Source organism: Chiloscyllium plagiosum, chromosome 22 (genome assembly GCF_004010195.1).
Source record: "Chiloscyllium plagiosum isolate BGI_BamShark_2017 chromosome 22, ASM401019v2, whole genome shotgun sequence".
NCBI classification, from domain to species: domain Eukaryota; kingdom Metazoa; phylum Chordata; class Chondrichthyes; order Orectolobiformes; family Hemiscylliidae; genus Chiloscyllium; species Chiloscyllium plagiosum.
This window is the reverse complement of record NC_057731.1, coordinates 43,719,026-43,740,561: the sequence shown is the minus strand read 5'-3', so window position 1 is coordinate 43,740,561 and position 21,536 is coordinate 43,719,026. Positions and strand designations below refer to the sequence as shown.

The 21,536-nt window shown below is 45.0% G+C and overlaps 1 protein-coding gene across 1 annotated transcript; it reads left to right on the top strand.

Annotated features, from left to right (window-relative positions):
• Positions 1-1,562: 1,562 nt before the first annotated feature.
• On the top strand, positions 1,563-17,658 carry tlx1 (T cell leukemia homeobox 1). Its single transcript, XM_043712906.1, has 3 exons — positions 1,563-2,256; positions 4,690-4,927; positions 16,703-17,658. Exons 1-3 carry the CDS (start codon positions 1,575-1,577, stop codon positions 16,923-16,925), a joined length of 1,143 nt encoding a protein of 380 aa, XP_043568841.1. The 5' UTR covers positions 1,563-1,574; the 3' UTR covers positions 16,926-17,658.
• The last annotated feature ends 3,878 nt before the right edge of the window (positions 17,659-21,536 follow it).

Sequence of the window (21,536 nt, the reverse complement as noted above, 5' to 3'; positions counted from 1 at the left end):
GGGGGGGAATTTGGGGGGAGGAATATGAAAAAGGGGAATGGAAGAGAGGGAGAAGGGGGATGTGAGAGAGAATGTAAGAGAGAGCGGGATTTGTGTGAGAGAGGGAATGTAAGAATGTGTGAATGAGGGCATGGTGTTGCAGGTGGAGAATTAGGTACAGTGGGGTTGCTGGGGTCCGAATCCTGGAATTTCTTCCTATACGTGGCAGTGAAACTGATCACTGGGCTGACCCGAAAACATAGGACCTGCCAAACTATTTCTTTGTGTGTTTGAAAAATGAATTCCGTTCTCTGGGGTTTGACAGTGGTCAGGTCAGTGTCAGAACCCGAGCCAGGTGAACACAGAACAGAGAGGAATAGAGGGACAGAGGGAGTGTGTGAATCTCACCCGAAGGAACATTGTGAGTGTAACACCCCAGGCTCATTCCCCATGAAGACAATATTTAAAAAAAAAACCCGCGGGAATTTGTTTGAATACACTGAAACCTCTCTTTCGTTACATTTCATCATTTAATTTAAACTCCACTTTCTGCCCGAATGTTAAATCGGGAAAGATCGAGTGTTAAAAGGTTCGATCAAAATATAAAACACGTTCCCGGTTCCTATTCCAGATGAAAAAAAGCGAACCCACCATCCATTTGTTTAAATGTGGAATCGTTCACTTTTACAATGTTTCGATTTTTATTCAACGCTTTCTAACAAGTTTCTAACAAATTCTATTTTAAGCTGAATATTCTAATTAAACACGTTGAACTAGCGAGAGGTTTAACGTAGGGTAATAAATGATATTTTATGAATTTATGTTGAAGATTTTCGTCCAGTCGTTTTCCTGGTTGATTGAATGATTTTGAAGTGTTATGTTTTTTGTTTTGTGGAGCGTTTCTGTGAGTTTATTCCCTCTGTCAGGCCAGCAGTTGTCCCAATCTCACTCTATAGTCAGTTGTTCGACATTGTGTAGCCGTTTTCAAATTCACTACACTGAGTACTTTCAAATCTGAAACACGTTCACTCTGTCGCTGCACAGAGACATGTAGACCCACACGCATAATACACAATCATTGTACAATCAGATGGTTTTATAACCATTTTACTTGGGGTTTTTCTTTTGAAGTTCGTATACACGAAAAGAGAAAAAATAAGCGAAAAAATAAACTTTGGATGTCAACAGGAGGGAACTCGATGGTCAGATTTCTAAAGAAGAGATTGAGGGCGGGAGCGAGTTGCAAATTGTGAATTATATTGCCTGGCGGGCTTTCCCCTCAGAGAATATGGTCAAATATGACCCACTTCTCATTGCTTATTGAGAAAGAGCTCTTGATGATATTCCAATCAATAAGTTGAGTATTCCAAGGGCTTTTTTTTTTGCATGAATTTGTGAGTTGACTTTATTAGGGTAGGACTCGCCATCTCTTTGCTCTCCTGGTAAACTCCTCGTCCCCTCCCCTTCCTTCCTCCCCCCCCCCCCCCCCCCCCAAACCCCCTCTTTTTTTTTAATGTCACTCAGGTCCCAGCCAATAAAGAACAGGCCCTCCCTCCAATGCACGATGCCTTCTGTCTGGGAGTTGTTGCTGCGTAATGATTGATGCTTTGGTCTTCAGTCTCATTCGGAAAACCTCCTGCAAATTACAGCAGCCAGGCCTCGGCTCCACGGGAAGGAGCCTGAGAATTCCAGGGTTGTTTTTTTTTATTCCTGGAGATTGGGGAGGAGGAACCTCGATTTGCGAGTTGGAAACACCGGGCAATTATTGTTTCTTACCCTCACGCACCCTCTTCCCCCCCTTCCCCACCCCAGACCACAAAATGGAACATATAGGGGGGCAAGTTGCACACCCCCAACACGAACCTATCAGTTTCGGAATAGACCAGATCTTGAACAATCCGGATCAAGGGAGCTGCATGATCCCGAATTCCCGGCTGCAGGATATGGACTATAGCCTGGGCTGTATGGTGAGTGGGAATTACAGCAACATGAATTACACCGTGAATTACAACAGCAACGGCAGCGGAGGCGGCTATAATAACGCGTGCAGCTTGGCGCCACTGACGGGCCCGTACGGGGTTAACCTGGGCATGAACAACAGCAGTTTAAACCCGGCGGGAGTCATCAGGGTGCCGGCCCATCGGCCCGTCAGCACTGGGGTGCACCAACCCCTGTCCACTGGAGTGACGACCGCCCCCAGCTCCAACAACAACCTGACAAACCTGACATTCCCCTGGATGGAAAGTAACAGAAGGTACACCAAGGATAGATTCACAGGTAAAGGAGAGGGAGAAACTCACCCCGAGCTATAACCGGCCTCTCATTCTCCCCTCCCTGCGTTTCCTTCATTCTCTGTAAGTCCAAATGCTTTGGAAACTAGCGAGAACCGTTTGGTGCTTTATCCGGGGATGTAAACCGGGTCTGATCGTGTCTCTTTAACTTCGCAATGTATTCACCACTTGATATTAATAATGTGCGGATCACAGCAGATTTTGTCCATTAATAAACATCTTCCTGATATTTAAGCAATTTTCAGAAGTCTGTAACTGGCCTGATTGATGAAGAAGCAGTCAACCTGCTATTATAAACAGCCTGCTTTTTAAAAACGAAACTAATGAGAATTGAATGTAAACAGCAGAACGGACGGGTCGGCCGAATCTTTCTCTAACTGGCTGGAGAATATTCCTTTCTCTCGCCGCCCCCTCGATGTTTTCAAAAGTCTGAATTAAACAGCTTGGTTCTAAACGATCCGCATTCAGCAGTCGCGATATCCCCCCCCCCCCCCCCAAACAGTGTATGAATTTAAATCCAAACGAATAATGTTCTCTAACACTGTTTAAGCTCAGTATCCCCAACTCTGCTTCTATTTACAATTGCTCAAGCCGGCTCTGCCGGTTACTAATGCCTGAAATTTACTCAGCAAACACACGGACGGTATTTACCTCCAACAACCACAAAAAAAAGGTTTTGAGGCTGCATTAATAATTATATTATCATTTCAAAATAACTTGGGTTTATTTATAAATTAAACCAAGTGTTTGTGTGAGGTGGAAACATGAACCAGATTATTCTCATGTACTATATATATAGATGACTTGTCATTTTAATATTAGGTAGGTGGATTTCATTTCAATTCTTTTCATAATATCCTCAAACTTATCCACATTTTAATTTTTAACTGAGTGATTATAACACTGGTTTCTGGCAATTCGTTGAGACAATTAATGTATTTCAACTGTTTTTTTTTAAAAAGAAGCATTTTTATATGTTTACATATCTAGATAAAATTTGAAAAGAATATTTTAAAACTTTTTTTACAATCCGTTTAGATTTTAAAGCATACCGTAGTGAAATCACGGGACATTTGAATCCCGGAGAAGTCCCAATATCACAGTAAAAGAGCTCAGAGACTGTTCGATAGGCTCGGCTTCCTCTGAAAACTTCCATTTAAATCCAAACATCCTCTCGGCTTCTTTCAGCGGCGAAAATAAAACCCGTTTCTGGAAGCCCTGACCTTCCTAATTCAGTTCTTCTCAAAGATTCCAAATTTTCGGGCATCCTCGCCGGTTTTGCCCGGGGCTTTGAGCCCCCTAGACTTCAGCCGCCCTGCCCACCCCTCAGAAGCCCCCTTCACACCATCAGACAGTAAAAATAGGTGACCAACAATCACTTAGAGTGGAGAGTTTGCAGCCGGGATGTGCATTAGATAAATGTATCCCCATTTACCTGGGCAGTACAGCCAGAGACAACATGAATTTTATTTCAGACATTTAAATGACCAAATATTCCCAATTTTTAAAATCGAATTCTACAACATTTTATCAACTTGCCTTTTTTCTATCTCTCTCTTTTATCGAATTCTTTCAATTTTCTATTTCATTCCCCCTCCTCTCAGTTTTCTTATATATTTTGATATTTTCTGTTTCTAACTCTCCCACACTCCCCCACCTCCCCAGATGCCTGTTACTCTGCGTCTCTGTCAGTATCCCCTAGATTTTCCCCATCATTGCCTGCCCCAAACGCCTCACTATTTCTACCTTCAAGCATTTCCGAGGCGCGATATTTCATGCAAATCGGCGCCGGATTCAGATAACTCGGGCCGGGCAAACCCCAATAAACACCAACGGTCCCGTCCACCGCCAGCACATGGAGCCAGAAAGCAGCGCTCACCCGGAAAACTCTCAGAGAATTATCGAAACGCTGCGGATTAATGAGTGCAGTCAGGATGGGGACTGGGAGTTTGTCCCGGGGTCGGTTCGCTTGATGTAAAGATCAAATTCGCAGGCTTCCGTGGAGAGTGCATTTTGTAACAACAGAAAAACAGAAATCGCTGGAGAACTTCAGCGACTGTGGGAGTGAGAAAGTGCAGTTACCGTCTTGAGTCCAGTGACCCGTCTTCGGAACGAAAACTCACTCGAAATCTTAACTGGTTTTTTTTTCAGATGCTGTCAGACCTGCTGAGCTTCTCCAGCAATTTCAGTTTTTGTAGCAGATTTCTAGCATCCGCAGTTCTATTTTTGAGATTAGAGTGTGGTTTGTGTGGAGCAGTGATTTTTAGCGGATGTTAGTGTGTCAATTCGCCTGTCAGGCCAACTCCAGGGTGGAGTGCGTGTGTGTGAGAGAGAGAGGGAGACAGCAATATACCTCCACCCGGTCCCTGTGCCTGGAATTGTTCAGTCACTAACTCTGCCCCGTCTGCTTGTGTTGCAGTGGCCCTGTCGCCTTTCACCGTGACCCGACGGATAGGGCACCCTTATCAAAACAGAACTCCACCGAAAAAGAAGAAGCCCCGTACTTCCTTTACCCGACTACAGATCTGCGAGTTGGAGAAACGGTTTCACCGCCAGAAATACCTGGCCTCAGCCGAGAGAGCAGCGTTGGCCAAAGCTTTGAAAATGACCGACGCTCAAGTCAAAACGTGGTTTCAGAACCGGCGGACCAAGTGGAGGTAGGTGGGGAGTGAGGGTGAGATCAGGCGGCCTTCCCATTGCTACAGATTAGATTCCCTATAGTGTGGAAACAGGCCCTTCGGCCCAACCAGCCCTCCGAAGAGTAACCCACCCAAACCCATTTCCCTTTGACTAATGCACCTAACGCTATGGTGTAATTTAGCATGGCCAATTCTACCTGGATTCACATCTTTGGATTGTGGGAGGAAACCCCACGCATTCACGAGGAGAACGTGCAAACTCCACACAGTGTGTGTCGCCCGAGGCTGGAATCGAACCTGGGACCCTGGTGCTGTGAGGCAGCAGTGCTAACCACTGAGCCACCATGCCGCCCCACCCTGGACCCCAACCCCGCTCTCTGCCTCTCCCCCTCTCCCCACATCTCTCCCCTTGCCAACCCTTTTCAATAAGACACGTTATTGACTTCCACAAGAGCAATGTGACTGTTCTAATTGGCTTTAACACAGGTAAGTGCGAGGTGGCCAATTGAACCGGTTGTTTGGGAAATAATGAGTGTAAATGGGGCAGCCTTGGGATACACAGTTACACAACTCACTAAAAACACCACAGAAAATAACTCAAACACTTGGATTCGCCGCTCCTGGCCCAGAATGGAACGGTAGGAAGGTACAATAATTAGGATCAAATCTTGCATAGACCTCTCCAGCCCTCCCGGAACTGAGTGCTCTCATTATAATGACACGCAGTAAGGAACAGAACCTTCATAAAGATAATGCCAACAGAATACATATCCAGATCTCGAATCGTTTCTTGATGTAAAAGAATAAGTTCCACAAACTTCCCTGGAAAATGTATTTTGCAACAAAAGGGAGCAGACCGAGGACAGGACAGGGTGAAATAAGGGGCGATGCCTCCGCTTGTGGTAAAGACAAACTCTCTGGGCCATGGGGGTAAGATGGTCAGCAGTTTACAACGGGCATAGACAGTGGCTGCGGTGAAATGTGGGGAGCGCTAAGGGAGGGGGGAGCTGGGTAAATATTCAGGGATAACTGAAGCTCCTCAGAGTCGGTTGCCTGGGAATTCAGTACGCTACTGTCTCTGTCTCTCTCTGTCTCTGTTTAGCTCTCTCTCTCTGTCCCTAAAACCCAGCCATTCCCCAAAGCCGTAACGTTCGACTCTGTCCCTAGGCACCGACTCTGCCCTCCCTTCCTTCTTATAGCCACCTGAATTTTTCCTTACATCGGAATTAATTTCCCCAACATTTTGAAACTAATTATTAAATGGGATGCGAATAAACGAGGAGAGCTTTTCCAAACAAATTCCCGCTCCTGGGAAAAAAAATCTTGGGAAAAATGAAACGTTATCAAAGCGCAATTATTTTCAGCTGATCACATAATGTGAAGGTGCTGATCTCTCACCGCTACATCCCAACTACATTCACCAAGGTCCGAGTGAACAGTGTGAAGGATTTCTCTCTATTTGCAGGAAGTGGGGTCCTCTGAGTGAGAGACCCCGGCCCAGTGGACAGCAAGGTCCTAACGGGAGAGATGAGCTTTAAGCCCCAGACCCGGGAGTTTCGGCTCGTTTCAATGTGACATTTCAATACTTTGCCTGCTCCAGCGGCTCCCTGCAATTCAACCGCAAGTTCATCTCAGATTTCTGCAAACACCAACGGCTGGGTCCAGGGACAACAGAGAGAGAGAGAGGGCCGAATAACACCTAGGAGCTAAACCCAGAACTGATGGAATCAGGGGGTGGTGAGGAGGGGGAGGCTGAGAGAGTGGGGGTGGGGAGGTGGGGGAAATTAGAGTCATAGAGATGTACAGCACGGAAACAGACCCTTCGGTCCAACTCATCCATGCCGACCAGATATCCTAACCTAATCTAGTCCCATTTGCTAGCACTTAGCCTACATCCCTCTAAACCCTTCCCATTCATCTACCCATCCAGATGCCTTTTAAATGCTGCAATTGTACCAGCCTCCACCACTTCCTCTGGCAGCTCATTTCACACACACACACCATGAAAAAGTTGATCCTTACGTCCCTTTCATATCTTTTCTCTCTCACCCTAAACCTATGCCCTCTAATCCTGGACTCCCCGATCCCAGGGAAAAGACTTTGTCTATTTATCCTATCCATGCCTCTCTGAAACTTTACATGAGGTGATCATGACTTGATTTTCTATGTTTTCTGGAATTTTCGTAAAAGTTTCCAAAACTATTTCATCCCTTCCCAAGATTCCCTAAACAGTTTAATCAATCCCTTCCCTCATTCTTTTCCTCTTTATACCACTTCTCCCTCCCTCAATTCCTCCTCAGTTTCTCTCCCTCAGTCTCCCGCACTCCGTCTCCCTCCCTCCGTTTCCTTCCCTCCTTCAGTTTCCCTCCCTCAGTCTTCCTCCCACCCGCAATCTCCCTCCTCAGTTTCCCCCTCCTCTCTCAATCTCCCTCCCTCCTTCGGTCTCCTCTCCCTCACTCCCCCTCGCCCCCATCACACTCCCTCCCTCCGTCTCCTCTCACTCCATGCCTTTCGGCTTTATTTCCTCACTGGGTTCCCATTGCCTCGCTGATGCTGGCAGTAAATGGGACAATCAGACAGAAGCTGGCTCTCCGCGCGGTTCCTGCCTGATTCCTGCTGCTCCCTCACTCTCACCGCGGATTCCACATTCTCGTTACTCTCCTGGAAAGACACTGCTCCTGAATTGGAGACGCCGGTGTTGGACTGGGGTGTACAAAGTTAAAATTCTGATATTGTGGTGTACTTTTTAACATTGCTGCTGAAGTGCTGGTTGGGATATAGTAACGATCCCTCGGTCATGGCCCCTCGGTCGACCATAGCAACTTTTACCCACATCACATTTCAGAATCTTCACAGCCCTCAAGTCGAGTCACCCCTCAATCTTCCCTTCTCTAGAGAAAAGCATTCCACGCTGCTCAGCCCTTCCTAATAAGGAAAAGCTCCCAATCCATTCAATATTTTCCGTACTTTCCCCAATGCCTTTATATCCCTTTCATAACAGACTAGAGCGGTTCACAGAGCTAGGTGTGGTCTTAACCATTTTGATACAAGTTTAAAAACCGAAAGAACTGCATGCTGCAAATCAGAAACAAGAACAGACATTGCTGGAAAAGCTCAGCAGGTCTGGCGGCATCTGTGGAGAGAAATCAGAACCCTGAGTCTGAGGAAGAGCCGAAAGATCAATTCTGGTTTCTCTCCACGATGCTGCCAGACCTGCTGAGCTTTTCCAGCAATTTCTGTTGATGCACGTTTATTATGGTTTTCCCCGTTTTCCAGTTGTCTCTTGCTGAAAGTGGAGCCCCGAGTATTTTTTTTGAGTGGGTTTATTAACCTCTGTCACTGCGTGTAGTGAGTTGATTATCCTGCACTTCCAGACCTGTTCCCTTCAGGCCAACAATCCCAAACTAAACTAGTCCCACCTGCCTGCGCATGGGTCATATCCCTCCAAACCCTTTCCTGTTCATACACTTACCCAAATGTCTTCTAAACGTGGCAAATGTACCCACATCCACCACTTCCTCAGGAAGTTCATTCTGTGTTAAAGTCTTTTTCCTCTCACCTTAAAATTGTGCCCCTCGTCTTGAAATCCCTCATTCTCGGAAAAAAATACAATTCCCATTAACGCCTTTATTTTTGTGTATAGAATCCCTACAGTGTGGAAATCCCCAAGTCCACACCGACCCTCCGAAGAGTAACTCACCCCGAACCTATTGCTCATCATTTACCCCTGACTAAGGCACGGACCCTACACATCCATGATGAACACTACGGGCAATTTAGCCTGGCCAATTCACCCTAACCTGCACGTGTTTGGATTGTGGGAGGAAACCCACACAGACACGGGGAGGATGTGTAAACTCCACGCAGTCGCCCGAGGCTGGAATCGAGTCCAGGTCCCTGGCGCTCCGAGGCAGCAGTGCCTACCCCTTCAGCGACAGTATAAGCGTCTATAAGGTCAGATGTTTACCTTAAAAGAGAAAGAAAATCACCCCCTATTCTTCCTGCCAAAATATACTGTACTGGCTGACACAGTGAGGTCAATTTGTTAATTGCATTCTGCAAGTTTATTCAGGACTTTCTGTATGTTGTATCAGTCCTCGATTAAAAACCGCGATTCAGTGCCATTGAAATCAACGTTGACCGTTCACCCGGTGAGCGTGGCGCTGTGAACCACTCATTCCAGCTCGGGGTAAGCCCCACCTGCCGTTGGAATGAATTATTCACACAGTTTGTTGCGAGACAGACTCAGAATCCTCAGGCCTCCACTTTTAAGAAAGAGTGACCCACAGTGACCTTACTTATTGCCCACTGACTTCGATCTGTCCCGTCCTAGAAATGAAAATTATCCTTCGGTAAAGTCTCTGCCTGTTCGCTGATTTCTCTCCGCTCTCTCTCTCTCTCTATTTTCACTTTCCCCCATCCTCCATCCCTCTCACTGTTTTAATTCTCTTTCTGTCGCTGTTCCAATCTCTCTTTCTCCCCTCTCCTACAGCCCCAACTCTCTCACTCTCTCTCTCAAATGCCCGCCAACCTGTCAGACTTCCCCACATTTTCAGCAGCATTGGGATTCAGGAGGCGGTGAATCCTAGAGACCGAATCTTATTCCTCTCCCGGGATGGGACGATCCCATTCCCCGTTCACTTTCCGCTCTACTTCAGCCGGTGCAATTCCTCGCGAAAAAAGATTTGAACAAGTCTGACGGATTTTTTTTTGTCTCTGCTCTCTCTCTCTTTCGTCCCCTTCATTCTCTCTTTCCTCCTCCTCCTCTCTCTCTTGTTTCTATTTTTCTGCCAGTTTCCCTCTAGTTCTCACTCACTCGCGTCCTGCAACTCTGACACGCTCCTTATTCTGGGAACTGTCATGTTTCTGGCCCGAGTGAACGGTCCTGACTGAGTGTCACAGAATAACTGTCCCGATCGCATCAAAATAAAACAGGAAAGCCCTTTAGTAACAGCCCACCTCCAGCCCCTCCCGCCCCCGCCCCCGCCCCATCACCCCCACCGTTGCCCCCGAGTCTCGCTGAGATGCCCTGGAATCGGCCCTGGAGCCCCATTCAAACCCGCTCTATGGGGTCACCAACATCACATGGGCTTGGTGGGTTCAGCAAGGCAGCTCACTGTCGCCTTCCTGGGGGTTACTGGGGCTGGGCAATACACGCTGGCACAGCCAACCACACTCACATCCGGTAAACAAATAAAACTACATACATTGATGTCCAGAACAGTCACTCTCACCTCACCTCTGGGGCTCAGCTCTTCCGTACATGTTAGCACCAAGACTGTTATGAGGTCAGGAGCTGGGTAGCCCTGGTGGAACCGAGACTGGGCATATTGCTGTGCAAGGGCTCCTGAATAGCACTTTCTGTTACTCTGCTGATGATCAACAGTTGATTGATGACTTAGCTTTGTCCTGCTTTTTGTGGGTAGGACATATCTGGGAAATTGGTGTGTGCATGCCAGTATCGAGGTTGCACTGGAACAGTTTGACTAAGGGTGCAGCTAATTTACAAGCCCAAGTCCCCAGCACCCAGTGGGTTCTGCATTATATTGGAATAATACTGGAGCCCTTAACTGTGCTATAGTCGGTGCCTTCAGTTAATTCATTTTATCACAATAAAGCTTTGATCTTTAATAACCTACACTCAAATTTATTAAACATGAATTGGAGCAAACCCTGTGACATGGGGACGAGGGAGGCTGGTGACAGAGAGCAAGGGTGAAGGACACATACTTTGATTCCTGAGCATGACCATTGATGTTCAGCAGGGAACTCTCAGCTTTTCATTGTATTTATTAAGGACTTGGGTGAAGGAATAGAAAGTTGAATTTACAAATTTACAAACACTAAATTGGAATGGCAGTGTGCTGTGAACTTGGGGCCAGAAATTTGCAAACAAACAGAGACAAATTAAAGAGCAAAACTCCAATATTGCAGAGTATCAGGTGGGAGAAACTAACATTGGGATCTTTTATAAATTGTGACAAAATAGAAATTGCAGAGTAGCAATTAAATGGAGGTGTATGTGTTTAAGATAGGTGACATTAAATACAGAAAAGTAATATGTCCCTGTTTATATGCAAATCTCTATGTGTGTCTGTGAGGATTCATGAGTATATGTGTGTCCAAGAGATTGTGTATGTGTGGGGATTTGTGTTTGCGTGTCTGAGAAGAGGTGTATGTCTGTGAGGATGTGTATGTCTGTAAGGATGTATGAGTGTCTGTGCAGGGGTGTGCGTGTGTCTGTCAGGATGTAGATGTCTGTGAGGGTGTGTGTCTGTGAGGATTTGTGTCTGTCTCTATGCGGGTATGTGTGTGTCTGTGAAAAGGTGTGTGTGTCTGCAAGGGGTGTGTCAGTCTGTTAGGATGTGTGTGTGAATCTGTATGAGTGTCTGTCATTCTGTTAGGGAGCCTATCTGTCTGTGAGTGGATGTTGTTGTGTCTGTGAGCATGTGTGTGTCTGTCAGGGTGTCTAAGAGGGTGTGTGAGTATTTGTCTCTTTGAGGGCTCTGTCCCAATAAACATGTGCATGCTTATGAAGGTCACTGTCCCTTTTGAGTGTTGATAAGACTTTGGTCTTTGAGTGTGGCAATCTCTCTCCCTGAGTGTGAGGGTCTCTCTCCCTGTTTGTGAGGGTCCTGTCCCTGTGTATGCAAGTCTCTCTACCCTTGTGTAAGGATCTCTCTCCCTCCTGTCCTGTGCCTCTGTCTCTGTGTGAAGCTCTTCCGGAACATTTTTCCAATGTAACCTTACCCCGAATCTGGGAATTCTGAAAGTCCTTGGATAGGATCAATCTCTCAATCACATTAATAATGCAATAGCTTGAGTCTGGGGCAGGGAATTAAATTTCTTGTAAATATTAGTTGAATAAACAAGAAGGAAGATGATCATAAAAAAAATTGGTATCATCCAGCTGTCCCTGTCTCCTCTACATTCGCTAAGCAACTGGTAACTTGAAATTAATTTTGGTGGAAGCCACCACTCTGTAAATATTTGTTCCCACTCCCCCACCCTGACTTCAGGCTCCTCCAGTGTTCCAGTAAGGTTAACACAATGTAATAGGACTGAATCCAATCTGTCTACTCAATGTTTTACAAGAAATTCACCAGGAAACCTTTTCACCCAGGAGCAAGAAGCAGATTCAATCATAACTTTCAAGAAGTAATTGAGGAAATATCTGAAGAGGAGCAGTTTCGGGGGGTTACAGGAGAAAGACTGTGACTAACCCAATTGTTCTCAAGTATTGCTGAGAAAGGACACATTTTCTGGAAGATTTTCTGTCCTCAACTTATCAGGACGATCTGCAAGAATAGCCATTTAAGGAGATGTCCAAAATTTATACTGCATGACAGTGCTGATTGATTGTCCAGGGAATTCTGTAAGTCAGAGGTGTTGCTATGGAGATTGCACCTATTAATGCTGATTGACAGCCAGGCTTTGTTGGCATTGTGTGGTTACCTCTTCAAAGATGGACCAAGTGGTCTCTCTTCATGTTGTATCATCCTATCATTCTATTGTACTTCTAACTTCAGAGCTGTCCCACCTCTCCCACCATCTCTTGATTGGTCAGTGTTATTGGTAGGTGCTCAGTATTTCCAAGCTAAATGAAAGGGACTGCTTAGGATGTTCCCATCATCTTGGCCACAGTGCATGAATCCTTGCTGTCCTGTAGCTTCTTAATCTCCAGTACAACCTTCTCAAATTTGCTGCTTTTTTGTAACTTCTCTTTCCGCACTTTGGTCCACATACCCTCTGCATGTGTTTTTGGTTTCTGTGCTGAAAATGTGTTGCTGGAAAAGCGCAGCAGGTCAGGCAGCATCCAGGGAACAGGAGAATCGACGTTTCGGGCATAAGCCCATAGGCCAATTCTCTATCCGTGCCAATGTACTACCTCCAATACTGTGGGCTCTTATCTTGTAGCTTATGCCCGAAACATCGATTCTCCTGTTCCCTGGATGCTGCCTGACCTGCTGCGCTTTTCCAGCAACACATTTTCAGCTCTGATCTCCAGCATCTGCAGTCCTCACTTTCTCCTTTTTGGTTTCTGTCCTCACTGAGTACCTTCCATCCACCAAAACCTGACATTTAAAGTTCTCATCTCTGTATTGCAATCTTCCAATGGCCTCTCCCCTCCCTTTCTCTGTCATCACCTCCAGTCCTACAATCCTCTGGGACCTCTGTGTGCTCTCAGTGTGGCCTCTTGAACTTCCTGGAGTGTAATGCTGCACCATTGGCTGTGCCTCCATCTCAAACCCTGGAATTGCCTCCTTAAATTCCTCCTGCCTCTCGATTGTCTATCGCTCTTAAGATTCACTTCTTTGACCAAGCTATTGATCACCTGACCCAATGTCTCCCTATACGGTATTTTGTTCCATCACCCTCTTTTAAGAATCTTGGGATGTTTTGGGTACTATGTAAACACAAGTTGTTTTTGTCTTAGACCATAAGACCGTAGACCATAAGAAATAGGAGTTGGCCATTTGGCCCTTTGAACCTGCCCTATCATTCATAATGTCTGATCAGACATTCATCATGTCCACTTTCCTGCTCTTTCCCCATCGCCCTTGATCCCCAACTAATCAAGAATCTATTTATCTCAGCCTTAAATATATGCAAGGACTATGGCCCCACAGTTCTCTGTGGCGAGGAGTTCCAAAGACTCACAATCCTCCAGGACAAGAAATACCTCCTCAACTCAGTTTTAAATTGGTGCCCCTTTATTCTGAGACTATGTCCTCTAGTCATAGACACGCACATGAGGGGAAACATCCTCTCAGCATGTACCCTGTCAAGCCCCCATAAGAATCCTATATATTTCAATCAGATCATCTATTGTTCTTTAAAACTCCAATGACTCGATTCCCTTCCTGTTTAGGTTTTGCTCACTAGACAACCTCTCCATACCAGGGATCATGTTAATGAGCCTTCTTTGAACTGCCTCCACTGAAATGATATCAATAAGGGGATCAAAACTGTTCACATTGCTCCAGATGTGGTTTCATCAGCACCTTGTACAGTTACAGTTAGACTTCCTTACTCTTAAACTCTGAACCCCTTGAAATAAGGGCCAACCTTCCATTAGCCTTCCTGGTTACCTGCTGCACCCACGTGCTGGCTTTCTGTGTTTTGTGTGGAAGTACCTCCAAGTGGTGTTGCAGCTTTCTGTAGTTTTTCTCCACTTAAATAATATTCTGTTCTTTTGTCGTGGCTTCCAAAATGAACAACTTTGCATTTTCCCACATTATACTCCATTTGTCAACTTTTTGCACACTTAATAACCGATCAATATATCTCTGAACTGTTTGCATCCCTCTCTCAACCTGCTTTCCCACCTATTTTTGTGTCATCTGTAAATCTGGCTATATTCATTTCCTTACCCACTACTGATCCTTGTGGAACCTCACTGGTCATCAACCTGAAATAGAATCTCTTTTCCCCACTCACTGCTTCCTACCCCATAGGCCAATTCTCTATCCATGCCAATGTACTACCTCCAATACTGTGGGCTCTTATCTTGTAGCTTAACCTTTTGTGAGGTTCCTTGTAGAAGTCCAAATGCAACACATCGACTGGTTCCTCTCTATCCACTCTGGTTGATTCTTCCTTGAAAAACTCTAAACAAAATAGTCAGGCATTTCATGAAGCTACGTTGATTCAGTTTGATTCGATAATGATTTTTCATCTGCCTGCCTGTATGACATCTGCTGTTAAATCATCTCCAGCCCATTTGGGCAGCTCCTCCCTTAGCTTTGAGGATTTATTCCACCTTGAACCTAACCACCACCCCCCCAACCATTCCCTTTCACTCAGCCAGGCTCCTGCTCCTTATTCACTCCTGCTCAGTAGTAGGAGCTGAGTATGGGTTCCAGATCGGAAAGGATATCAATACCATTGCTACTATGGGTTTTGTACTCTGGTTTTATTTGTATTCATTCATACATAAGAACATAAGAACTAAGAGCAGGAGTAGGCCACTGGCCCTTTGGGCTTGCTCCGCACTCAATAAGATCACGGCCGATCTTTTTGCGGACTCAGATCCACTTACCCGCCCTCTCACCGTATCCCTTCATTCCTTTATTGTTCAAAAAACATCTATCATGGCTTTAAAAACGTTTACTGAAGTAGCAACAACTACTTCACTGGGCAGGAAACTCCAGAGCTGATCTGGGACAGGCGCTGGAGTTCAGTTCATGAACCGTGGTTCAATGTCAAGAGCTGAAAATCCAGTTGAGACATAACACAGTGGTATTAAAGAAACTGATTGTGGGGTAGTGATGGTGGTTATCTGATCTCTGCAGGGATCTCTCCATCTGAGGATTTATACAATTCATACCTAAAACCTCAAGAAAATATACTAGGGAAATCATGAAGGGTTTTGCAGAAAAAAATCAAGAGAAGCTGTCTCCAATGGCAGGAGGATCACTGGCCATAGGGACAGGGAATGTTGGAGGGTGCAGGGTTGGGGAGAACATGCAGTGAATGTTATTTTGAACTGAATTGAGTTGGGATCTGAAAAGTGTTCCCTCAATGAACAATGGAAAGTGTTTAAAGACAATTCACGAGTCTGATCCCAGGTATGGGGGGGGGGGGGGGGGGTTGCGGTGGGGAAGCAATGTTATGAGGAGAGATTGAGTAGATTGGGCCTGAGCTCATTCGATATGGAAAAATGAGAGACCACCTTATTGAAATGTATAAGATTTTTAGGAAGTTCTCTGATGACTTGACAAGGTAGATATGGAAATGATTTGGAGGAGGTGGTGTTGGATTTGAGGTGGGCAAAGTTAAAAATCACACAACACCAGGTTATAGTCCAACAGTTTATTTGGAAGCACTAGCTTTAGGAGCGCTGCTCCTTCATCAGGTGGTTGTGAAGCTGAACCATAAGAAATAGAATTTATAGCAAAAGGTTACAGTGTCATGCGGCTGAAATATATTAAACAAACTGAGATTATGGAACCTTAGATATGGACAGGTTGTGGGAGAGTCTGAGACCAGAGGGCAAAATCTCAGAATAAGGGGTCACTGGTCTAACAGAGATGAGGAATGTCTTCTCTCAGAGATTTAGTGCATCAGTGGAATTCTTTACTACAGAGGGTTTGTCCAGGCTGGTTCATTAGATATAGTCAAGGCCGGGATAGATTTTTTATTCAATCAGGGAATCAAGGGTTAATGGGAAAAGGCAGGAAAGTGAAGATGATCAGATCAGCCATTGGGCTTAATGGTCTGCTTTTGCTCCTACCTCTTATGGTCTTCAAAGGGAGAGAACTGGGGAAATGACTGGATTTGGAGGAGGGAAAACATTTTAACAGTCAAACTCAAACTTTGTGCCGCGGGTTGTAAACGTCTGAAAGCACCTGACGGATTTACATTTGGCGGTCACCGAGGATATAGGATACAGTTAGATGATGGGACGGGCTTGGCTTGACCGTTCCTGCTGGGTAAATGGTTCCTGGCAAGGGGCGAGCCGAGTGAAGGGGCCGGTTTGCACACACTGACCACATGAAACTTTGTGCCGCGGGTTGTAAACGTCTGAAAGCACCTCACGGATTTACATTTGGCGGTCACCGTGGATATAGGATACAGTTAGATGATGGGACGGGCTTGGCTAGACCGTTCCTGCTGGGTAAATGGTTCCTGGAAAGGGGCGAGCCGAGTGAAGGGGCCGGTTTGCACACACTGACCACATGAAGTGCTGAGGAGTGGGGGCGGGGGAGAGTGTGACTGACAGACTCTTGTCTCTGTTTTGTTTTTGTTCTGTTTGTTGTTTCGGCTGCTCCTTGGCCTGTTGGGGACAAGGCGACAGACAGCAGAGGAGAGAGAAGCGGAGCGCCAGCAAGCGAACCGAATCCTGATGCAACTGCAGCAAGAAGCTTTCCAAAAATCCCTGAACCAGCCCATTCAGCCTGACCCCATCTGCCTGCACAACTCCTCGCTGTACGCCCTGCAGAACCTGCAGCCCTGGTCGGATGAGACGTCTAAGATTGCCTCGGTTACTTCCGTGGCCTCTGCCTGCGAGTAACAAATAGATTCAATCATGTAACTGGGGTTTTTACAAAGACAGAGGCCTCCGGATTCATGTTGTTGTCCTTGCAGTGGCACAGACCCGGCGCTGGAAGGCAGTAACTCTCTGGTCAAACTGGACTGGTTGCAGGTCCCGGAAGAGCCCAGATTCCTGCTCCCCAGCCTCTCTCTTCGCTCCCTCCCGGGACACTGGATTGGGATCCCCATTCCTGCCGGGGCAGATTAAAAAGCCAACTCGGCAGCTCGTGAATTCCACCTCTCTCCTGCCATCAGGCCAAGCTGCAAAGGAAGTGAGTGCTTCTAAAGCAGGCCAGCTCAGCAACACATAGACACCTACAGAGACATCAAACAACAGCTCATATTCCAACAGAGGGACGGGTACCGACAGAGACTCAGATAAAGTCAGTCAGGGGGACGGATACTTATAGAGATACAAAATAGACATAAACAGAAATAGAGGGACAGATGCCTATACTGTATAGACACAGAGACAGTTAGGGGGAATAGATACCTATAGAGACAGAAACAGAGGGACAGATGCCTATAGAGACAGAGACAGTCAGGGGGACAGATACCTATAGAGACAGAGACAGTCGGGGGACAGATGTCGATAGAGACACAGACATGGACAAAGAGAGAAACACAGATACTGACAAAAAGTGGTGGAGGCTGGTACAATTACAACATTTAAAAAGCATCTGTGTGAGTATATGAATAGGAAGGGTTTAGAGGGCTATGGGCCAAGTGCTGGCAAATGGCACTAGATTAATTTAGGATATCTATGACTCTATGACATGGACAGGGAAATGGGCAGAGACAGAGGGATAGATACCAACAGAGACACAGAATGAAACATAGACAGAGACAGTCAGGGGGACAGATGTGGACATACACCTATAGACACAGACACATGTATGTAGGATCAATGTTTGGACAATGAACTGACATGAGAGATACCTGCGCCCAATGATCATCCTCTGTCTCAGTTGTAAACCTTCACCCCTCACCCCAAATCCCCACCCTAAGCAGCCTCAGTTCCAGCCTGGATATCCAGCTTTGTGTAAGTCAGTTGGAGAGGAGCTGTGAGGAACTCGGGGAATAAGAATTGCTACTGGTCATTTCAAAGGCCACGCTGAACTGTGTACAGGTCATTAACCTCACCGGGCAGGGGACCAGGTAGAATTAGTAAACCAGTTGGCTTTTTATGACAATCCAACAGCTTCACAACTTTGAGGCCGGCCTCGTATTTCCAAATTCAATTACTTTTTACAACAAAAAGAAGTGTTAATTCAGATTGCCGCCGTGGGATTTAAACTGTGGTCCCTTTCACTAACTGATGCAGTGATGTTATCAGCCCGCTGCTGTGCATTATAACAACATGCCACCAGTAAAACATGGGGTAACCGTTCCAGATGTAATGAATGTGCAGTGAGCAAATGGGTTCACATGGAATGATGGAGTCACGGAGTTGTTTGAGATAGAGTTTCAGAACAGGTCACTGTGGAGGGCAATTCTCAATTTTAAACTCCTCCTTTCAATTTGGGAACGTTTGCCCCATTCTCACACTGGTGAGTTAGTGCACAGCGTCAGTCATCATGAGTTTGTTTTAAATCAAATCAATGTTTAGTCTTTAAGGGATGAGAATTATTGCCCTGTAAGAGATATAGTGAGTCCACTTTAAAAGACATGTGAAAGACAGCTCCCTGTCGTCTCTATATAGATATATATATAAATATATAAATATATAAAGTAATGGTAAAATTAGTGATCAAAGTATTTTGTTTTCTGAAGGTCAGTGTTAACATTTACAATTTCGGCCAGGAATCTTTGCTGGATAAGCATTTGACAGTCAGAATGATTCCAGCACATAGGCTATTCCTTAACAATGGACCTAGCTTTCAAAATAAGTTATGCACTTATGATCAATATTTTCTGTAATCAACTTTCTACAAATCTTGTGTAAATTATGTCTAAAAAGAATGAGGGGAAGAAAAGTTCTGCAGCACTAAGTCCTGTATTTGGAGAGTCTCTGATTTATTTTTCTATGTACAAATCTCAGCCTCTGAGAGGAGAGGGGCTCATGGTCAAAGAGTCCCCATTTAAACAGCAAAGTACATTCATGAAAAGGGCCAAGTCCTTGAAATCTGAAATGAAGACAGAAAGTGGTAAAAATGCACAGAGGGTCAGTCAGTGTGTGAATGAAAACAAGATCTTGCATTTGTATAGCACCTTTCACAATCTCAGGACATCCTAAAATTTCTCATTGTAATGCAGAAAACACATCAGTCGACCTTTGCACAGCAAACTCCCATAAACAGCGATATGATAATAACCAGTTAAACTGCTATTCTGTCATGTTGTTTCAGTGATAAATGTTGACCACAACTTCAGGGAGAAATCCTCTGTTCTTCACACTGAGATTTAGAGTGAGAGTACACGGAAACAGCTGACATTACCTTAAATGGGACATTAACTTGATGTTTCTCTCACTGTCAGTTGCAGTTGGATCTACACTGTATTTCAACAGCAACTTGCATGTAGATGGCAGCATTATCATAGCGAAACATCCCAAGGTGTGATTTTCAGTGCTGTCTGTTTTTATCTCTACCTGATTCAAAGTCAGTTCCATCATCCACCAGGAATTTTATTTTGTGTTAAATTTGTTAGAGCAGCTTTGGTTTGCATTGTTTAGGGTGTCCAAACTCCATAGTCTGGCCAATCAACCCCTGGATGAGCCTTCAACTCAATCCCATTTATTGCTTTAGGTGATACTTTCTGGATTGTTTGAATTTTCCTGGCTATGCTGATTTGGAGAAGATTATTCTTGGTGCCACTTTGATGAATATTACTCTTCAACTGAAACAAGAGATTTGTTAGTGACAGCACCTAAGAGGTCTAGAGATTCACATGAACTTGGTTTTAAATGTTCTACACAGTTCACAATCTGTTCATGAGTGGAAAAGTCTCAGACCCATGTCCCATATTCTTAATAATCCATGTAACTGTTAGTTCCACAGATAGCACTTGACACAGTTACAACCAGCGCTTCTCCCCTCATCACAGAACCTTTTAAGTTTTGTAAAGTTGGTATTTTTTTCTTCCAGTCTGTGAGATTTTTACCTGTTTTTCCATCAATGTTTACACAATGTAAATAAAGCAGAAATTTGGTTTTTGTGTGTGTGTTGTCTTTTCTTGTTGAGTTCTAACTGGCGTCAACTGTAGTGATAGTTCCTCAGAGTCACTGAAATCTCAACATAACCACCTTCCTGTCAAAAATCTGATTGCCAATCACACCACATTTGTCTCACTGCCATAATCCCAAATATTTCTGACATTCTAGGATACTTTTTTTTAAATTGATTCCTTGCTAAATTGATATTTGCTAATTTTCTCATTCATGTTCAACTCTTGCAAGTATCATCATTGTCAAAAAGGTTTGTTCAAATTATTTCAAACTTGCCAGAAAATAGATTTCAGGGATGAGGAATTAACTGTCTCAAGAAACATTAAAAAAGTAATTTCTCATTTTCTTAGAAAGGAGAAACTTCATGATGATTTTTTTATAGTTTATAAGGAAATTAGAATTGACAAATGGAGGCAATGTGCTCTTTGAGATGAAAGGCTGATTTCCCCTGAGCCAGGGTTAAAGATCACTCAGCAGGAAATACAGGGGAAGGCATCAGCCAGACAACTGTCTTAATGCAAAATAATTCTCAGAGAAGGACAGCAAATCCCATCAAGATAAATGGGATGAAGAAACAATTGAGGAGAGACAAGGCATCAAGGAATGTGGGGAGAAAGGGATGGTGGGAGGAAGAGACATGGGGAGGAGGTGGATGGTGGCAGAATGGGAACGATGTGTTTGAGAGACATGGGGAGAAGGGGAATGGTGGGATTGTGGGATGTGGGGATAATGAGATTGAGGGACATGGGGAAAAGGGGATGATGGGTTTGAGGGATGTGGGGAGGAGGGAGATGGTGGGATTAGAAGGACAATGGGAGAAGGGGGTTGATGGGATTGAGGAATGTGGAGAGAAGGGGAAAGGTGGAATTGAGGGATGTGGGGAGAAGGTGAGGTTGGATATGGGGATGGTTTGAATTGGCTGAATGGTCTACATCAGGCTTCAAAAATAAAATAATCTATTCTTGGGACCGTTTGAATGGCTCTCAGATTCCTAGGATGTCGCCCTGGATGTCTTTGCTGGATGGAGAAGCTAGCTGGGAATCAATAGTGCAATGCTATCTGACAACATCATTATCCACATTGTATCTGCCAGCACAGCCAGTCAAGTTGGTCTCTCTCGTTCTGTCTGTCTCTTGTTATTCTGGTGTATAAAATGTGGGGGAGGGTGCACTTGGTTAGAGAACACGTTTGAAAGGATTGAGAAGACACTGTCAAACTTAAAAGCAGCAAAGAAGGCTTTTTACCTGCTTGCTTTGAAATTCAATATTGATTCCTCAGGTCTTTCAAACCAGATACTGTCAAACTGGGGAGCAGTATTGCAATACGTGGCAAAGTATGTCGTTATGGTTGCTCAGCCACATCTCAAATTGATCCAATTGTAAATAGCCAATTGCAGCTTTCAGACAGTGGAGGGAATATAACAAC